Below are 21,523 nucleotides of genomic sequence, written 5' to 3' on the forward strand. Positions count from 1 at the left end.
GGAGATTCCCCGTGCAGACTTTTGGGAGGAGGGGGCGGGGTTTCAGCGTCGCCTCGGAAACGAAGTGAGGATGCCCACCGGAGGACTGAAGACGTGACGGCTCCCAGAGCCTGCTGGGTGGAGGAGAATTAAAAATAATAATAAAAAAAAAACAAAAAACTGGGGCTTGTTGTTGTTGTTGTTGTGACGTCTCCGACTCATCCTGCTGTAAGACTTTAACTGTTTACAAAAAAAACTATAAATAAAAAAGTGAAACAGATTCACTGTGGTCAACAGAAGAACTGGAAAATATATGTTTTAAAAAATACCCCCAACTCGACCGTCAGCGTCTCCTGAATCTCGACCAATATTTTTGTTTCCTTTTTCTTTTTATATCTGCTGATTAAAAACAAAACAAAACAAAAAGTTGAGATTCAGTCCGTTAAAGGGTCAGTTCACCCAATAATCCAGAGTCACGCCGGGTCGGTTACCGGAAGCTTTTTATGTTTGTTTTTTTTGTTGTTGTTTTTTTTAAAGGTGTTTTTCAACAATTTTACACCTGAAACGAAACGAGCCTGATGATGTCATCAGGTGCGAAAGATGTGGCTGTTAAAAAAAAAAAAAAAAAAAAAAAGGCTACCGAGTGGCATTATGGGAAATGTAGGCTTGTGAAGTCTTTGGAGAAAAAGTTAGAAAAAGTCTTTGAAAATTGCTCTTTAAATCGGGCTTTTGAAAAACTATGTAAGTGAAATATTAAATAATTTTTTTAAAGCTCTGAGCTATAAACAACAATTATTCCATAATTGAATAATTCAATTTCAGAGAACTAATTGATCGGTCTCTGGTTAGGATGTAAAAAAAAAAAAAGGCTGCTTTTCTTCATCATAAATATTATTAAACTTTACTTCTTTTTTGTTTTAGTTTTTATAAAAAGCCAAATTTCCCTATTTTCTAATAATTTAAGAGAGAAAAAAAAATCAATAAAATAATTAATCAATAACATGACTTGCAGACTGATTCATGAAATAAATAAGTTACAGCCCGAATAAAATTGAGAAAAAAAATCTCGAGATGAGATCTCAAATCTAAAAATAAATTATTAATTCATTTAGATGCATTTAAATCAGGATATTTCCCTGGTTTTTTTTTTGGTCATTTAGGTGAACTGCCCCTTTAAGTTTTTCATGAGCTCGGCATGTGGACACTTGTCTCGCGACGTCTTTCCTCGTCCTCTTCTGATCCTCCGGCGAAGAGTCGGAGCTGAGAGATGAAGCTGCTCGGAGGTCAGAGGTCAAAGGTCGGAGGGCAGGAGGGGAACCTCGACGGAACGGCTAAAAACATTCGGGGGAACCTAAAAGTCCTCCGGAGACGTCACACAGTGAGACCGCCTCCTCCACGGCAACCAGGATGTCCACTCTCGCTCCTCCGTCCTCCTCGGAGCGCAGTCCCGTCACAAAAACTCTCCGTGTGTGTGTGTGTGTGTGTTTGTGTGTGTCCGACTTCCTCTCTCTCACACACACACACACACACACACACACACACACACACACACACACACACACACACACACACACACACACACACACACACACAGTTCACGGGACATTCGGTGCAGCTCCTCCTCAGCGGTCGGTGCGTCGGCGGCTCGGCCCGACTCCCCCCGTCCGTCCGTGACCCTCCCTCCCCCCCCGCCCCCCGAGCCTCAGTCGGAGCTGGCCGTGAGGCTCTTCTCCAGCTCCAGGTCCAGGTCCAGGTCCAGGGGGGCGGGGCTAAGCTGGAGGTTGCCGTAGCAGCTCTTGCAGACGCGGCTGGGCTCGAACAGCTGCTGGCTTGGCACGGGGATCTTCTGGTCGCAGCAGCTGGCGCAGAACACGTTACCGCAGTTCCTGCAGGGCGACACAGACGGGTCAGTGGAAGAGGGGGGGGGAGGAGGAGGAGGAGGAGACACACCTCTTCACACCTGCCGCTTATGGTGCGTCTCCGGGGCAGATCGGGTTTCAATTCCACCTCAGTACTTAAAAAAATAAATAAAAAAACGATGCTGAATTTTGATTTAGTCGAAGCCGGTGGGAGTTTAATGGAGAAACGTTGACAGCTTCATAAACATGTTGTTTTTTTTTTCCGCCCCCCCAAGACTTTTAGAAATAAATCAATAACAACTCAAAACGATTCTTTTCCTTCGAGGCCTCGACAGAATTTTCTTTTGATTAAATTGTGATTTTGGGAGAAATCCTCGACAGATAAGAAATCTAAGAGCTGTTAGAATAATTATTTATGATAAATCGTAACTAACAATAAACAGCAAAACCAACACATGATCACAAAAATGTATGAAAAATTAGAATCAGTTGAAAAATTAGAGAGTTAGAAGTTAGAAATACGATGAACAATATAAACAATACACTAAACACCTTTGAAACATTTAAAATGTGTTTTAGGTGATTCAGCTGCTTTAAATTTAACGACGGCGAGGTTCAACATTTCTGTTGACGTAAACAAACTCCATGAAAAGTCCGTCTCAATATTTTCTATATTCTCTGTTTTGTTTTTTATAATGTTTGGACAACTGGGAATGAATAAATAAATCAACTTAAATGAATAAATGTGTTGTTTTCATGGGACTTGTTGACAAACAAAAACATTGAACTATTAGTATTGAGGGTCATGCTTCATCGTATCGTTCACAATACTAATGATAATAATACCACTTTTATTACGATAAAAACAAATCAATAGTAGTTTTAACAGTATTTTAGAAGAAGATAATACGCACGTTATTATATATCATGGAGGTTTTTTTGCTGAATATTTAAAGGAAACTTTCACGCTCGGATATAAAACCACAACGGCTGTTTTGTTCCAAACGTGTTTTCTTGAAACTAATAATAAAACGCATTTCAGTGTTTTGTCGTATCGTCGTGAATATTTCAAACTAAGATTACCGAATGAAACCGACGACCGCAAGGAGATGTAAAAAAAACAACAACAAAAAAAAAACGCGGCCGTGACGTGTCGCGACAGACGACAACTGGCTTATTTCAGCCCGTTCAAAAAACAACAACAACAACAACAACACCAACAACAACAACAACAACAGGTTTCCATGACTGGGACACACTGCAGGTTTTTTTTTTTTTTTTAGACACGCCCCATGCTGATTCAGATGGAAGGCCATGCGGACACACACACACACACACACACACACACACACACACACACACACACACACACACACACACACACACACACACACACACACACACACACACAGTGGTCCCTGTGGCCTGCCTGCACTCAAACAAACACAACATCCTCTTAATTCACTCCGGAGTCTCCAGCCTTACTTCGCGGCCTCCGACACCATGCTGTGCTGCAGGGAGGTGAGATGCAAATGGGGGTTGGCGGAGGGGTGGGGGGAGGGGGTGGGGGGACAGCATGCCGCCAGGGTGTGTGCTGCGGGTGGGGTGGGGTGGGGTGGGGGGCAGGGTGCTGATGTGGGGCTATGGTAGGAGGAGGGTTGAGGCTGATGGAGTCCGTATTTGTTTCGGGTTCCCCCCCCCCTCCACCCCACCATTAAAAAAAAAAAAAAAAATACCGATCAGCCCTCGACCAATCACAGCCGGCCCTCTGACGGCGTCGTGCTCGAGTCAGCCAATCAAAATAAATAATCCTCTAAAAATGAAAAAAGAAAATCTAAGCTGCAGGACTGAAGTCAGTCCACCTCAGAGATGAAGGGAACTACGAGAGAATGACGAGGACTCAGATGCAGCCGGTGGGGGATGGGGGTGGGGGGGGAGGGGAGTTAGGAGGAGGAGGAGGAGGAGGAGGAAGACGGTGCAGCGAGGATAAAGGGAGGGAGGGAGGGGCGGGACAGGGGAGCCGGATCTCACCAGACCTCCTGGACAGGCTCCCTGCCACTGTAGAGGAGGAGAGGGGCAGACAATGGATAAGAGCTGAGAGAACACAACACACACGGCAACACACTGCTACACACTTCCTGCCGCACACGTCTGCCTACACAACACCGGAACCACCCGGACTCGGACCCCTCCCGCTCGGAGGCTCGACCGATCCGACCCGCCGGCGGAGGACAGGAAGTACAGAGCGTGACAGCAGCGACGGGGACGAGAGGACGAACCGGCAGCCGATGAGTTCATCTCGTCCCGATCCTCTAAACCGTCGGCGGGCTCGTCCGGCAAAGTATCAATAAACGATCGATCGATCGGCCAGTTACAGCCTGAGAGAACGACTCAGCAGAAGGGAACAACCCTGATGACATCATCAGATGAGGGTTATTATGGACTGGGCTACAGCTTTAGCTGAACGCCTGCTCTACCGGGACGCTCAGAAAATGATCATTCCGGTATCGACACTTTTTAGGTTTTGTTTTAGTACCATGTTTTTTTTTTTATACATATATAAAACACATTTTTAACAAAAAAGAAAATGACATCATACATAACAATACACATTTTCAGTTTTCATGCACTTTAGTTCCCTCGACGCATCGCAAGTTATCTCCAGACGCTACAATTTACTGACGGCACCTGAACGCCTCATCAGGAGATTCTCAAACGGGTGAGCGGAGAAAAACTACGTTTGCAAACGTAGAAATCCGGCGTTCCAACGTAAGATTTACTAACTTTAGTTTTAAACGTAACAAAAGTTCTGTGTTTTAAAACCGCGATTGAAGTTAAAGGTATTTATTAATAGCAAATGTTATCGAAAGCAATTCGAGCCATAAAAGTGGTCAAAGTTCGGCACCCGAACCGTAATCTGTAATGTTTACCGGGCAGGGAGGGGCGGAGCCAAGACGCCCGGTCGAGCAGTATTATGGGATGTGTAGAAATCAGCGTCATACTGGGGGACTAAACTCCTTTTAATGCGAGAACAGGAAGTGCACACTTCCAACTTAAAAGTCTTCGCGTGGACAGTTACGAGCCACCGAGTTCATTCACATTCAAATATATTAAAGATATATATATATATATCTATATATATATATATAGATATATATATATATCTGCTGGGACAGAGGAGGAAATGCTGCTGATCAGACGTGTTTAACAGAACACACTGAAGTCTTTTCGACCAGAATAAACATGATAAAAAGGAACGAGGTAAAGTAGTGAACGTCTGATTTGGAGCTCTCGTCTGCAGACGTTTTTTTTTTTTTATTATTTTTTTTTAAACGTCACAAAAGTCTCTTGACGATGAATTTAAGTCCTCGGCTGAAAGAAAACAGGAAGCTCATTCTGCAGCGGACGGACAGACGTGAGCTTTAACGGAGGGAGACGCCTCAGACGTCGACGGGCGGGAGAGGGAGAGTTGGTTTGACAGCGACCGAAAGGCCTGAAGACGCTGTAAAAAAATAAATTAAAAAAAAACAAAAAAAAACCTCAGTGCTCACCTGCAGTGATGCCTCCTGGTGGCGAGCCAGAACCGGCTCTCGCAGCCGTAGCACTGGGCCGCCAGGTGGTCGGGGTACCAGCGGGTGACCTGCAGAGCGGAGTGTCGATTCACCCAAGTCTACAGAGCGGCAAAAAAAAAAAAAACGTACAAATACGATCCGGTCCGTCTCCGGCCCGCTCACCTCGGTGTCCTGCTTGTCCACCTGCTCCCAGCTGGCCTCGGAGAAGAGCTCGGTGCTGCAGCGCGACAAACAGTTCGGGTCCAGGTTGTACTCCGAGTCCGTCATGGAGGTCTGCGGGGACACGTCGGACGTTACCGGCGGCAGTTTCTCACCTTCCCGTAAACGGATCGGAGTGTCTTTCTCTATCTTACCACTTCGTCTCCGACGTCCCCGTTGATCCGGTGCGAGCCGCCGTGCTGCTGGTTCTCCAGCCGGCTCCACAGCTCCTGCACCTGCTTCTTCAGCGTCTCCACCTCCATCTGGTGGCCCGCCTCGATCTGCCGCAGCCGCTGCTGGATGGCGTCCGTGTGCAGCGTCAGCCCGTCGTCGTCCAGGTGGCTGCGCGACGGCTGCTCCGGGCTGACGGCGGCCCGGCCCAGCAGCGCGTGGCACCAGCGGTGCTGAGTGCAGCTGCCCCGCGGGTGCAGGATCAGGGAGTTGCAGCTGGCGAGGGAGACCTGTCGACTCAGAGAGGCCCGCTCCCCGTTCCCTTTGGCCCAGTGAGGACCTCCGCAGGGGTCCCCGTCGGCGGCGCTGTCCCCGTTACAGAGGCCGTCCCTGACGAGGTCGGCGCTCGCGCACTGAAAGGCACTGATGGAGGGTCGCTTGCTGCCCCCGTTTAAAGTTCTGACGGAGCCGAGCTCGCCCGTCTCCGGGCCCCTCTCCTTCCTGGAGCAGGGCGCCGGGCTCCTGCCGTCGCTGCACGGGGGACGGTTCAGACAGACGGGAGGCGGCGCCGGCGGCTCCAACCTGCCGCAGGCCTCTTCGGTTAAAGTCTCCGTGGAGCTCTCCATCAGAGACGCCCTCTTGTCCGCCAGCTCCGCCGGCTCGGAGACGCCGTTGTCCGACTCCGAGTCCTCGTCCACGCCCGGCTCCTCGGGCGACGTGTCCACGAAGCCGTTAGTTAGAGTTCTGAGGGCGGCGGGCGGCTCCGGCTCGCCCGAGCTGGACTCGCTGGGTCCGTGTGCGAGCTCCTCCCGTTCAGAAGAGTTCTCTACATTCTGCTTCACCGGGTCTTCTGCTGTGGGAGTCGCCTCAGCCGCCGTCCTCCTCGGCCTCCGCCACGCCGTTTTCCGGATGGTGACCGTTCGACAATATTTCTGTCTGCGTCTCCGTCCCGTTGACGTTCGGTAACTGACGCTCCTCCTCGACTCGGACTTCCGCCTCCGCGTCGCCGGCGGTGCCGACGCGAGACGCAGCGGCGGCTGCCGCCGCCTCTCTCTGAGCGTCGGCTCCCGCCTCTTCCTTCGTGGCTTCCTGGAGAATGTTCTCCATTTGGCCCTCGGCCACGCCCACCGCCACAGAGAGCTCCGCCTCCTCCGCGTCCTCTCCCGCCGGGTTCGCGGAGGCTCCCGGTCTGAGCTCGGCCCGCGGGCCCCGAGGCTGCGGGCTGTCGTCCAGCTCCGAGTCCGGTCCGTCCGGATACGGCCCGGCTCCGTTGGGCCGGACCTCCTGGTCCTGGCCCCCCCCTCCGTCCGGCCCCACGGCCATGTTGAGCTCCAGCGAGCGCCGGTGGTCCTGCCACTTCTCGTTGAGGCTCGGGTCGCTGGAGCGCCGGTTGGGAGCCAGCGAGCTTCCCAGCTCACAGGCGCTGGGCAGGTTGTCGAAGGAGCGGGTCTTCGTCCGTCTGAGCGGGAAAACGAGAGAGCGATTAAAAACAAAACAAAACAAAACAAAAAAAAACTGCATTTCATCGTAAATCCGCTCGGCGTGTTTGACCGCGTGCGACGCACGATCGGAACACGTCCGGTGCGCAAATCAAACGTCAGCCTCGTCAAAACAAAGAAAGAACGCGGCACAAACGTAATGAAAGAGAAGCGTTCAGACTTTGTGTAAAATATGTCAACATGAAACTGAAACCGACTCCCGTCGCTCCTCCGCCGGAGATGAGCGGAAACCGAGCAGAGAAGAAGAAGAAGAAGAAGAAGAAAAAAAAAAAAGAGTGTAAAGCAGGAGGAAGCCGGACTCGTCCGGCGGCGGGAGTCCTCGAGCCGTGTTTATCTTACATGCAGGAGGAGGAGGAGAGAGGGGGGGGGGGTCGGGTTTCCAGCGCGCCAGGCTCACCTGCCCAGGGGCGCGTCCTCCGGGTTGGCGCCGGGCACCGGGTAGGGGGCGCAGGAGTCGTCGGAGGGGGTGGTGGGGGAGGAGCTGGGCAGGTAGACGGCCGTCCACAGCATCAGGTTCCGTACGTGGCACACGGGGTGGAGAACCTGCGGGAGGAAAAAAGGAGGAAGAGACAAATAAAAAAAAATAAAAAAATCTGGGAGGGAAATCTGGCAGATGAGTTTTTTTTTTTTTTTTTCCCTTCACGCCGAGTGGAGAATATTTTTTTACGACCCACAAACACAAAACCGACAGCAACCACAAAAATGCAAATCTCAGAGGGGGTTGTCGAAAACACTCGGCAATCAAGATTGAAATGAGAACAATTAGCGATAAATCTTTAAGAGATGTTGTGAAATACGTCGCTGCGGGGAAGGTGTCAAATTAAAGACTCTTCTTTAAAGAACAGAAAAGAAAAGAAAAGAAAAGAAAGACAGACAGAAAGAAAGAAAAAGACAGTAAAGAATAGAAAGAAAGGGAAAGACAAAGAAAAAAAGGAAAGAAAAGGAAGAAAAAGAAAGAAATGTTCGGTTGAAGTTTCCCCATATTATCTGTAACCCAGGCGGTCATGTGACCAGCAGCAGCGTGACGTACGGTCTCCGAGTGTGACGAGTACAACATGTTCCTCAGCGTGCGGTTGGCCGGTCGGAGCAGCGACCACACGGAGCAGGTCCTCTCCTGGACGTGACGGTCCTCACGCTCCTTCCCGCTGTTACACAGGAAGGTACCGAACAGACAGGAGTAGGTGTGCTGCACCAGCTTCACCTGCGCACACACACACACACACACACACACACACACACACACACACACACACACACACACACACACACACACACACACACACACCTTGAGGTACGACAGGAGATGAAACGGCAGCGTCCTCGAAGGACCTGCGAATGCTCCCGGGACGTAGAAATGTTTAAACCAGAGCGCGAAACACCGAGCGTTCTGACGTGAAGGATGTGGGCGGAGTCAGACTCCACGTACCAGGAAGGCCTCGTTGAACTCGAAGGAGCAGGGGAACTGCCGCTGCAGCTGGTGGACACAGTCCAGCCACTGCAGGAAGACGGGGCAGCGCTCGTTCACGTCCTCCGAGTTTTCCCCGTGGCCGCAGCGGTCGGCGAACTTGTGGCCGAAGTCCAGCCACTCCGTCTCCACCAGAACCTGGAAGCCCTGCGCGAAGACGTCACGAGAACTTTTGAGTAAAAAAAACAAAAAACGAAAAAAAAAAAAAAAAAAAATCCTGGTTTCACTGCTGACACGCTGCGTCCGTACCTCGATGGTGCGGTAGTACGGGTCCAGCAGCAGCTTGGACAGAGCCACGATCTGAGGCGTGCGGTCCCAGCCGTCGGAGCAGTGCACCAGGACGGGCCGGTGGTCCCGGTCCACGGCGTTCACCACCAGCAGGGCGGCCTTCAGCAGCAGCGACAGGTGCTGCAGCCACTTGGTGCTCTCCAGGGCAGAGAGCCAGCTGCAGGAAAAACAAACACATCGCGGGAGCTCGAGACACGTTTCATAAGGGCGCAGACAAAGGATGTAAATCATTAAAAAAAAAAAAAAAAAAAAGGAGGAAATATTCAAGATGTTTTTGGTCACTTGCGTGACTCCAAAAGAAAGAAATGAAACAATGTCAACAATAACTTTAGGAGTTAAGAGATGTTGTGAGCTGGCTGCTGTGTTTGTTTGGATGTTTTTCTGCCCCCCGGTGGCCGAACCGATTAATGCAGCTTTTAAAAATCCAGGTGTAAATAACACTTCAAAAACGTAACAGGAGTCCTGAGTCCACGTTGACCTACTTCGATTAGGAGTAAATGTTTCACTCGTTTTATCTTATCTGGGTTATTATTGTAGGTACGGTTTGATTTTTATTGTCCGTGAACCAGAAACAGATTGTTCACTTTTGTCTTTTGAAGTTTACAAGATGAGGTGTTTTTGTTTCAGGTTCAGCTTTTGAAAAAGTCTAATAAGTAACGAGAAATAGTTTCATCCTGCCGTGTTTTCCATAAACACAATAATAAAGTCTGTGCAGAAGTCACATAAAGAGGCCCGCATACGTATACGAGTATATGAGTGCAAATTGTCCCGAGTGGCTTTTCCTCGTCTGTTTTGATCTCCAAACCACGTTGGATAACTCGAGCCGGCGCGGCTCAATTACAGCTCGTCGTAGCGTGGAGTCTGGGAGTGCAGACGGGGACGAGATCCTCCGACGGGATCGGGCCAGGCCCTTCTTTCTAAATCAAGAGCAGGTGTACGGCCGGGGCCAAAACACAGCTGTGATTACTTGTTACCACCGGTTACGACAAGCAAAGCGTGGGAGCTTTAATAGTTTTAGCCTGCAGGGTAGTAGAGATCCGGCGAGGGGAAATCTGGAGGCGCTGCTGGAGGCATTAAAAAAAAAAAAAAAAGAACATGAAGAAGAAGTGGGGGAGGAGAACCCCCCCCCCCAAAAAAAAAAACCTACTTGGCTGGATCAGGCATCTGAGTGCAGAGGAAACGCAGAGACTGGAAACTCTTGCGGATGGAGTGGATGTTGGCCATTCCCATGAACACCACCTCGCAGTTGGGGTAGTACTCTGCAGCAAGGGGGGGAGGGATAAATAAATAAATAAAACAATACTAAGGCGAAGGTTTTAATTTTAGCACAGACAATCGCATTTGCGGTGAACTGATTTCCTGTATCGACAAGCACACATTGACCTAATTCTCCCGGTAACAACGGGGCCTTACCGGGGCATTCGCAGCCTCCCCCCTTGGCCCTGTTGGCCACGGCGGCAGCGTAGGACCGGGCGTCCAGGATTAGTAACTTGTGGGGCTGGATGGCCAGCGTCTCCACCTCGGAGCTGTTGGTCATGGAGGACTCTGAAAGACACGCAGATTCAAGGTCGGTGCGAGCAGGACTAGATACCGAGATCGGTGCGCTTTTTGTGTTTACGCCGGCTGCTTTCGGACGAGCCCCGACAGGTCGGATTGCGCAACACGGCGTCTTCGCAACACCTTCGAAAAAAATACCTGCGTGCGTGCGCGTTTGAGAGCGTTTACCGAAGTCGGTGTCGGGCAGGTCTGAGCCGTTGGTGTAGCTGCCGTTGGGGACGTGTTTGCGGGAGCTGCCGTCCACGGCGCAGGCCTTGGCGATGGACTGGACCAGGTGTTCGTCGTCGGCGTTCCTCCAGCCCCACCAGCTCACCTCGGGCTGGCCGCAGCGGGCGATCACGGCGCCCGTGCTCAGGTGTCTGCGTGAGGAACGGGGAAGTTAGCCGGAGCGCTACGGCATCGTCCCGTCTGCCGTCTCGGGGGGGGGGGGGGGGGGGGCAAAGGACGACGCTGTTTATTCGATCTGAGCTCGAAGCTTATTAACTGGAATATGAGATATGAGACGTCTATCCATTATAAAGTTGTCTTGTACAATAAAACATATCATATTTCAGCGTTTCCCGTAGACAGCCTTGGGAGGGCACCTCCATAATTAGCCATTAGCAGCCTCATTACTTTCAGTACATACTAGGAGGGTGTATTTAAAACATGCTGATATTCTGGTCCAATTTTCAGCAGTTTAAGGTCGAGGTCCTTTGTTGGCTTTTATCGTGTTTTTTTTTTTTTTTCTTTTTTAAAGATTTAACAAGTAACATTTGTCGACCTTCATGAAACATAGACACGCAGCAGAGCAGAGAAACAGCCCGCCCTCCCGAGACAATGCTAGAGGAAACACTGGGTTTGACTTCTCTAAGTTTAAAAACAATCATTAGTTGGTGTATAAAATGTCAGAAGATGGTGAAAATGGACCACTACAAGTTTCCTTAAGTGCAAGTTGACCAGTTTGACAAAATTAGTTTTGTTTAGTTTATCATATAATATCAGTTAGACCAACAAGTATTCAATTTGGTTAGAAGCTGTGATTTATTATTTTTTGCTTACAAAATCTTACAAATCTGCAACAATTAAAATATTATAATATTTTAATTGTTACAGATTAATTTCCCGAACGAATCAATTAACCAACCATCAAATAAAAATAGTCTGATAATGAAATGTGGCTCTTTGGAACTATAAGGGGTCAAAAGTAGACGTTCTTTTGTTTTCACGAGGCAAAAATGTTGGAAACCACCGGCTGAGGATAATTTTCCAGCCACCGGGGCAAAAACCTCGGTCTCGTATTTATTTCAGGTGCTGTGACGCACAAAGTAACAGACCGACAAAGTGGCCGTTTCTGGTTGGAGTAGTTTTCCAAAACTGAAGATCAAAGTCCTCCGAAGCACTCGAACCACATCTGACTGAAGCTATGACACACCGACTTTGCACATTAGTTAGTGCTTATGGTGGTGGTGGCACATGATGCCTGCAGGGAGTGTGGCACCGACATATAACCATAAAGATGCCATAAAGAGAACATTACAATAAGGAAGCTTTATAATTTTGGTGCGGCGACGAACACAAAGTTCACCGACTGGTTTTCAGAGAGCAAAACGCACACGAACCTATAAACCACGGCCGGAAACCTCTTCCAGGAGCGGAAGGCCGCCACGTTTTCCAGCTCCTTGTCGGTGATCCAGGCCGGCACCAGGAGCTGCTGAGGGTAGCTGGGGCAGAGCCTGGCGGGACGGAGGAGCACAGAGCAAAAGAGGGCTCAACAAAAGTTTCTCTCCACAGACACCTAATCCTGGGCCGGACCGCCTTATCTGCCCGGGGCGCAGAACAATAACACAACCACCCACTGTCTGACACACACACACACACACACACACACACACACACACACACACACACACACACACACACACACACACACACACACACACACACACACACACACACACACACACAGACTTGTGCTGTTCGCCAACGAAAGCAAAAAAGGCCGGATCCGTTTTCTAGATGGACATGCCGGCGCTCTCCCCGATGAAAAGCCGCTCTCACCTGAACTTGCTGTTGATGTCGGATATCCTCCAGGCGTTTTGAGTGTCGAAGCCCATCCTCTCCACCTCGTTCTTGAACCACGAGGTCACGTGTTCGCCTGCGGAGACGGCAGACATGTCCGATAAAAGACCTAGAACGTGGTGGTGGGGGGGGGGTGTTCTGTTTGGGGTTTATGTGAGGAATGCGACGGGAGGGGGAGGGGGGGGGGCACCTGGTCTGCACAGCTCGCCGTGCTGCTCCTTCTCGCCGGCGTACACCTCCATGCACCAGGCGTGGAAGGCGAAGGAGAAGAGGTCCTCCAGGCGAGAGGGGGGGCGCACCACCACGTTCAGGCGCTTCAGCCACTCCTGACCCTGCTCGAAGGTGGGGAACTGACACCTGGTGGGGGAAGGATGGGAGGGGGAGGGGGGCAAAACGGCAAAGGCCGGCGTTAAACCAAATCAGCACCACACAGCATATCACTGAGCCTCTTTCAATGCTTTCAACCTATTGCGCAATACTTCAGAAACAAGCCCTGGTTTCATGTACTATTTATTTTAGCTTTTAGTGCAGCTACCCTTAAAAAGTATGTCCTGTTGCATGTAGTGTGTATACAATTCATCATAATAAAAAAAAAATGTTAAACACCTTGACCTTTGACCTTTCTCGGTCATATCTGTCACAATCCACAGCGCAACACTTGAAGTAAAAAAAAAAAAAGAAAAAAAGGATGCGATTTGGAAACAAGTACTCTTCTTCGACCGGATATATTAGGACATCCTGGTACTTTTGACATACTACATTTCACATACTATATACTATACAGCTGTACTACAATCCCACCAGGTATACTTCTTTTTTGAAAAGTGCACGAAAGTCAACGTTGAGGAGTTTTTTTGTAGCGACGTGTTGTGGATGCCACACGACGACGTCTTAAGAGGAAGTATTTATCGACGTACTTAATCGAGGTCGGTCAGAGAAACAAAATGCAGATCAGCGCCCCGCCCGTCGTCCACAGTTTAAAAACGTCCCACAGGTTGTTCTTCATCTCCAGATAAAGAGCTGCTTCGCCTTCGTCCGTGAAACCCGGTTAATCTTGGACCGCCGGCGACGGTCTCCTTCTCTAGTCACGACGGCCCTTTTGCATTTTTTTTTTAGAGTATTTGACCCTTCACCCCGGCGCCTCCTATCTTTGTCTCAGGGCTGCTTATGGCGACCGGCGGTGCACGAGGTCGCAGGGACGTCATGAGGATCTCTTTCCCCCTCGCCGACAAGAGGACCCGAATAATGGAGGGGGAAATTCTTTTGCTTCAATTTGATTGAGGGAGGGGAGTGTGTGTGTGTGTGTGTGTGTGTGTGTGTGTGTGTGTGTGTGTGTGTGTGTGTGTGTGTGTGGTGACATGAGCGTCTGTATATGTACAGCGAGCTGTGGTATACAGTTATAATTCAGACCACTTCATTGTGTTACTATGGCGATGGCAGGTCTCCATCTTTTAGTAAATATATCTTTTTTTTTTCCGTTATTGACAGCTCATTCTCGTCCCTGACGTCCGTCTCTCTGCTCTGCGGGACACAGAGAGGGAGAAACGGAACATTTTGGGGACTTCTGTTTAGTTCGATCAATACGTGGCAGAGGCCGGTCTATTTATCAACTTTATTGCAGCTGTCAGCGCAAACAAACTTCATTTCCTAGGGTTGGTTGTGTTTACGAGGGGTTCATCTCTGTCAGACATGCAGTTTTACGGCCCTACGATTCCTCTCGTTACTCTTTTATTTGATGTGCCACGTTAAAGTGCTGCCACGGCAACCTTAAAGCTACAGTCAGAGACTTTTGCGCATAAATGGACGGCCGTTACATCCAAGGCCTCGACAGATGAGCTCACAACAATGACGACGGAGCCCATCGACGCCAGATAAATCGCACCGTATTCATACTTTGTTTACTCCGTGAGACCTTCCTTTGCTAGATGAATAAAAGCTGGAAACGCTCCGCAGGAAGAGACTGCACACCGGACTTCCGCTCGCCGAGCTGGCTAACTTCCAGTTTAGCCCTCAGCTAACTTGAATAAAGAAAACAATTCAATCACGCAGCTCTTTACAGACTTTCCAAATGCTATCAGACGGAAAGGATCGAATTCTGATGGTGGACCGAGTCATCGTGCGGAGGGATTGTGTCGAATTTTATTTCAATTGTTCAGCTTTTACCCACCGTTTTACAGCCACAATAGTAGCGACAGAGTTTTTGTAACTCCTCTCCCTCATAATACTGCAAGTTTACCCCGGTGTCTGTGTTAAAATGAATAAATGCTCGCCGATTCCCGTGACATCGAAGGTTTTGCGTCATAAGTTCTCCTCCGACTCGATGCGGAAAGAGAAGTTTCCTTTTACCGGACACGCAACGGGAGGAGGCGCTTCCTACCTGACGACTTTGCAGTCCTTACAGGTGACGTGAAGCTGGAACATGTCCCGGCACTCCACGTTCTCGATGAGCTGAAGAGGCACCTGGAAGAAGAATGAAAAACCAAAACAAAAAGAAAAGAGAAAACATCAAAAACGGACGTCCGCTTCAGATCGGATGGTGCAGGTTGTAATTCTCAGCCGTACGTCTCAGGCGACGCATGCTCGACGCCGGTCTGAGTACCGAAAGCGTAACCGACCGGCCGGACGCATGCAGTCAGTACGGCCGGCGTGGCGGACCGCGACGGCCCCTTTTAGTGAATTAGTGGTGGTCAACGCGGTTAAAACGCCTTTCATGCCGAGGAAGCAGCCGCAGTTTGATTAAAACGTAACTTAACTGTGCGCTGCTAAAAAAAAAAAAAAAAAAAAGTAAAAGTATTCAAGTCACACAAGATTACTTTGTCCAGGTGCTTTTTCCATTAATTTTTTGTTCACATCACATCTCCCTCCGCTCTGTAAATATACATAATCCTCTTAACTCTGCAGCGCAAATACACACCCCATACCAGATCCTGAAGACTCCCCTCCCCCCTCCCCGAGCTGCAGTCTTATCTTTTATAGGCAAATTCCATCCAAAGTACAGAACTGTCATGTGCTCATGACTTTAGAGCATACTTTGAATACTGCGGGGAAATACCCCCGCTGCTTTTTTTTGTTGGACTAAGCTCTGTTAATTAGTTAAGAGCACTTTTCAGCAGCGCGGCGGGCCTTTTCGACGAAGGTCGACGTTCACGCACGGTTCGGCCGGTCGTCGATCCAGCGTTAAAAAAACAAAGACGAGCAGGATCGTTACTGCTGGTTAACAGCCACACACACCAACACTGTACAAGTACAAGTCAACCACTCCAAAAAAAACAACAACAAAAAAAAAAAAAAGCCGTGCAGCTCTGCCGGGTACTTACTGACACCTCACAACAACAACTCTATCCAAAACAAAACAGAGAGAACAATAATCAAAAGTGATGCGTGTTTGATTCGGGGAACTATTTTATTTTATTTTTTTTGTCTGGTGTCACCACCGGATGTTTTTCGAGCATCCTGCGGCCACAATTTAAATTCCTGCCCTCTAATCTACATCCCTAATCTGGCTGCTGTCAAAATTCCTGGGCTGCTTGTTAGCAACTCTTCCAGCACCTCCTCCTCCTCCTCCTCCTCCCACCACCACCACCCCCCCGATCTGTGAGCTCTGACGGATCTGCCGTGCGATGCAGATGCCTCGTCGACCAAGTCCAAATGTGAGCGAGGAGGAGGAGGAGGAGGAGGAGGAGAACATTTGGCTCTGTCTGACGTGAGCTGGAAGGTCACCGAGGTCCAATTAAACCCCAGCAAGACAGGAAACCCTAGGATGTATGTAGCAGAACCACTGAATAAATCCAGCGCATATGAAAGATTAAATAACCCCAACCCCCCCAAAAAAAGTGAATGACGTTAAAAACTGCAGCTATTAATTCAAGTATAAACTTTGCTTTGGATAAAATAGTCTGAAACTGAATTTGAATCTGCAGCTATTCTCATTCTTATCCAACTTTTAGTACTTGGAAGTGCAACAGAAACACGTCACTCGACTCGACAGCCTAACTAAAGCTCAAAATTTAGGCACCCTTGTAAATGACTGAGGCTCAAAATGGTTCACCCCTTTAAAAAAGTGAAATGATTTACGATGATGATGATGATGATGATTAGACTTTTTTTAGGAGGAGGAAGTGAGACGAACATGATGGTAGCACATGATTCGTCATTGCACAACTTCCCGGCTCCCTGCACGTCAGCGGCGGAGCAGCTCGGCGGTCCGAACGCAGCATCTGCTCTTCCCGGGGGCACTTAAAGAATCATTTCCTCATCAAATGATAGTAAATTTGAGAGCAAAAAAAAAAAACGTTGAAGGAATCGCATTAGATAGATTTGAGAGATATGGCGCCGCACATAACAAAATAAGAGTCCGCCACGTTGTTGTGTAGTCCTGGAATCCACAAGATAATACTGCACAAACGTATATATATATATATATATATACACACACGAGTTTATAGGCGGAGTGATAAGTCGCTAAGTGGCCAGTCGGGTCGGGGAAGTATGAATGTTTGAGAGTGCGGTGAACATCTTTGTGATGAGGTGGTGGGGGGGGGGGGGGGCACTTGTTCTTTTGAAAGGGACCACACTTGGGTAACAAAACTAGTCTCTCTCTTAACACGGTGAAAAGAGACACACACACAGAGAGCGAGAGAGCGAGAGAGACAGCGACAGTAAGAGAGGGCCCTGACTGTTATGCATCCCCCTCTGGAGCCACTGCAACCATGGCAACGCCAAAGTGCAGAGAGAAAGCGGAGCGGGCAGGCGGGGTGCGCGAACAGAGGTGATGAAGAGTCACGCGGCGCTGCTGCCAGCGGAGATCAGGTCTGTCTGAAAGGGGGGCCCGGTCGCCACCCGGCCCTCCGTCCATTCACAAAACAATAACACGCACTTTCCAGCGGAGACGATGTGGCTTCGTCCTGCACTTATTTTTTTCACTTTGCTTTTTTTTGCGAGCCGTCCGACAGATATCTTCCGACCCGAGTCACGCGCCCTCGAAGATACTCACGTTGACGACGGACTCTTTGAACTTGATGTGTAGGCGGTAGTTGGACATGGCGATGATGGCGTCCTCGGCTCTCCCCACGTACTCCGTGAACTCCCCGTGCAGCTGGGGAAAGGGCACCTAGCAACAGCGGGAGACAAAAACATGTGAAACAAACTGCCGAGTCACACAGATCTCCATTTCTGATGATGCATATGCACACGAGGGAGGGAGGGGGGAGGGGGGCATGTTATAATCATCATGGCCTGTATCAACACATTTTTGTTTTTTGTTTTACAAACAGCAGTAGTTTTACCATCTTTCCAAATTGGATCTTTGGGATACGAGATATGCAAAAAAACAAAATGGACGATGACCAAACCCGTCATTTTGAGTGAATCGTAAACCGTTTGCACTGCTGCAGGTTTTATTTTATTTTTTTTGTTCCTACTAATTTAACCCTGAGCCGCAGCGCCAGAGTGCTTTTTCACAGCGCCCGAACGAACAGGAAAAAAAAACTGCTGAATATGGAGAGAGAGAGCGAGAGAGAGCCGGCGTGTCTGACTGAGCTTGATGACTGGACGTCAATTAGCGACGACGCGTTTAGCCTAACCTGCCCCGCCTCGTTTAAGATGGAGTGACAACGTTCAGGTGTCATTTTAGTTTCAATCTCAGCTGCTTTCGAAGCAGAGAACGGAGAAATGTCCCCCTGTCGAGTTCAGCCGAGTTTGTAACGTTTAGTAAAACCCAATTCTTGTAAAGTTAGCTGCTGGCTGAGACGGCAGCGACACATCGTTTAGTTTGTAGTGACGTCGCGGTTTTAAAAACAATATTTTAGTGTAATTAAATATAAATCCTGTTCAGAATGTATTATTTCACACACAAAAAAATTAAATAAAAAAAAAAAAATATATATATATATATATATTATAAAAGAACCAATAAGAGTGTTGGTTAAAAAAAAAAAAAAAAAGTTTAGAGTGTGGATAAGATAAAAACAATATCTTAACCACTTCCATTCCTACATCTGGATGCTGAATAGACCGACTGTGATGGGGTAAGAAATTATACATCAAATCCATTCACTGTAAGCCTTGTTTTATTATTATTATCATTATTATGGCTCACGACTGCCCACCCGACCCCCCAAAACCACAGCCCTCCACAAATGTAGGGAAAGCCCTGCTGTGTAACAACACTTTCAAAAGAGCATAAAGCAGCTGACTGACAAACACACCAACACTAAGAAACAACAAAGACAAACCCAAATGCCGGAACCACATAAATAGACTAATTGGTCGGACGATGAGTGCTGCTCCGAGGAGATGAAAGTCTGTCAAATGGTTTTCTTCGTAACAACTTCCCTCAACAGAGCGAGAGAAAAAAAAAAAGAAGACGTTTTTTCTAATTCTCAGAACAGCTGAACTGAAGTCACGTGTGTCATGGCGGTTATGTAACTCATTATAGAGAAGAGACTCATCCACAATATTTACACATAAAAGTCAGGTTGACTGTTGTGTTTTGGTTTTTTTTTTTGTTTTGTTTTTTTTACAGCACAAGATAAGCAGCTTGCTCACCTGCATGTTTTCCTCCTCCAGGACGGGGGACTTCTTGGGGAAGATCTGATTGGCCTGGATGCACTCCAAGCTCTGCTGCCCCTCCTCCTCCTGCAGAGAGAGGAGGCCTGTTAACTGTATCACAACACGCAGATTTCTCTTGAGTTGTAATCTGGCTTTTGAGACACTAGTCCGGAGATGGCTGGCTGAGTGTTTCCTTATTTACCACCCGGCTCCTGTCGCACACTCGTGTACACGGACACACGCAGCTTTGACCACTGAGCTGCTCGACAGGAATGTTTCAGAGGGAGGTTAAAAAGTCTTGATTCGAGAGCACCTTAGTTGTAGCGTCTAAGGGGATGGGGGGGGGGGGGCTCATCTCCTCCCTATTTGCTTTGCCTCCCTGCCGCTGCATCATCTGAGCGGCTCTCGCATTGTTTGGAAATGGCCGAAGTGTCACAACCCCTGTTTTAACAGACAGTTGATACAAAACGGATCTGACGAGAGCTGCGTTGTTCGGCCGCCCGCGAATCTCTCCCCCTCCCCCCACCACCACCACCACCACCACCACCACACACACCGCTGTGTTCAACTGAGGCGAACGTACCAAAAATCACCCTTTAAACAAAGTAACAGTCAGAGCTCTAAAGATCGAAACAGACAAGGTGATTAATTTACCCTGGAAAGAAAGGAGATATTATAAATTAAATATTTAGTTGGCAGATGTAAATTGTGGATATTCCTTCCTTTTTTTTTCCCCCCAGTTTTTTAGCAGACGTCTGTCGGCTTCCACGGCGGCGCGAATGTTTGAGGTCACGGCGGTGTTTACGCAAGATGAACATATTTCACAGAGGATGCATATCAGCGGGGAATGCGAGGCATGGATATACAAGCAGAGTCTAGGATTTTTCCTCAAGGGCAAAATGGGTGGGGCGGAGGAGGGGTGGGGAGTCAGGCCTTGTGCTGACAGAGATCGACAGGACTCTGCGGCCTGTGTTTTGTCAGGAGCAGAGTTTAGACAGCAAGATCGAGGTGGTTAGAGGGAGACAGAGGGATGGCAGATAACGGACAGCGGGGGCACATCCTACGGGACGCTGGCTCAGCAGGAGCAGAGCCGATACACAACAGTCGCCACGGCTGGAGGAGCATCGTGCCGAGGCCGGCCGGCCGGCCGGGAGGAGGGGAGGGGAGGGGAGGGGGGTTCAGCCGCCACACAGCGACGTGCCAAGAATAAAATAAAACTCACACACACACACACACACACACACACACACACACACACACACACGGTTCAGAGAGGCGACGCGTCCAGTTCCAGTGATTGTGTCATGATGCAAACAATACAAAACGCATTTCTGCAGCGGGAGGACACTGAAAGTTGCCTCCGCTCAGGCAAGCGACCTCGGAGGACCTTTGACACCGCCGCAGCTGACGCAACCGTCTGCTTCTTGGTAAACAATGCTGATTAAAAAGTGAAAAATCAATGGAGAGCTCTGATCCTGCAGACTGTAGCCCGGCCACGGGACACGCAGCACTTATTATCCAAAGTGAAGTTGAGACACTTTACCATGGCCCCCCCTGTGAAGGAGTGTGGGTCACCCGACGAGGAACTCCGGCCCGGATCGGTCTGTACAGAACAACAAAAAACAAAAACACACTCAGTAATTCTGATAAAAAAAACACGTACATCATATACAGTAAAACGAAAGCGGTCATAATCGTCTGAAATGCCGTCGGATTACATTGTAAACCGCCCCAAACTTTCCCAGTTTAAGATCCAACGTTTTCCGCTCGCCTCGTAAAACACGTATCCTGACAAACTCTCACTGTCGGTCATTTACGGAACAATCTGGAACCGAAATGGAGATTCTGTAAGAGTTTGTTTGCCGGTAGTAAAAGTAACAATTCAAATTTGAGGTTTTCCACATTGGCCTGAGACAGTTAAAAGTCCTACACTGCAAACGCATGTTTATCCGGACGCCGTGGTGCCTGAGGGGTTAAGACAACAACCACAAACTGCAATATCTCCAGCTCGACTCCGGCCTCGGCTGCGTTTCATTCCTCGTCTCTCTCTCTAATCTCATTTCCTCCCGTTTCTCGGCTGCCCGCTCTCCCAAGAAAAAAGAAAAGAAAAAAAGGGCCCAGATACATGATTATCATTTAAAACAACGTAATTCTAGCGATGTTTTTTTCATCAAATGCCCTCTCCCCCCCCCCTCGAAGAGCGAAATTTGAGTCCCACGTACCAGATCGCCGCGTATCCCTCCGGATGAAATTCCTATCGGACGTCAACAAACGAAGCGAGCTCTCTCTCCTCTACGGGAATCTGCAGCGGTTCTGACGGCTTTT

The 21,523-nt window shown here is 48.8% G+C and overlaps 1 protein-coding gene across 1 annotated transcript; it reads right to left on the reverse strand.

Moving 5' to 3' along the window:
• Positions 1-1,589: 1,589 nt before the first annotated feature.
• Positions 1,590-20,821, reverse strand: mtmr3 (myotubularin related protein 3). The gene is given in 21 exon segments (XM_069701587.1): positions 1,590-1,865; positions 3,870-3,896; positions 5,390-5,478; positions 5,573-5,683; positions 5,764-6,616; positions 6,618-7,238; positions 7,676-7,821; positions 8,309-8,479; positions 8,705-8,890; positions 8,993-9,188; positions 10,179-10,290; positions 10,445-10,576; positions 10,757-10,947; positions 12,190-12,303; positions 12,629-12,725; positions 12,840-13,006; positions 15,027-15,109; positions 15,967-15,987; positions 17,643-17,759; positions 19,196-19,285; positions 20,742-20,821. Coding segments are annotated over 21 exon segments (3,711 nt in total). The 5' UTR covers positions 20,745-20,821; the 3' UTR covers positions 1,590-1,681.
• Positions 20,822-21,523: the final 702 nt, after the last annotated feature.

Source organism: Brachyistius frenatus, unplaced genomic scaffold, assembly GCF_029030835.1.
Source record: "Brachyistius frenatus isolate BFR_SWC_R1_liver_20210118 unplaced genomic scaffold, ASM2903083v1 Contig_37, whole genome shotgun sequence".
In the NCBI taxonomy this organism is placed as follows: Eukaryota; Metazoa; Chordata; class Actinopteri; family Embiotocidae; genus Brachyistius; species Brachyistius frenatus.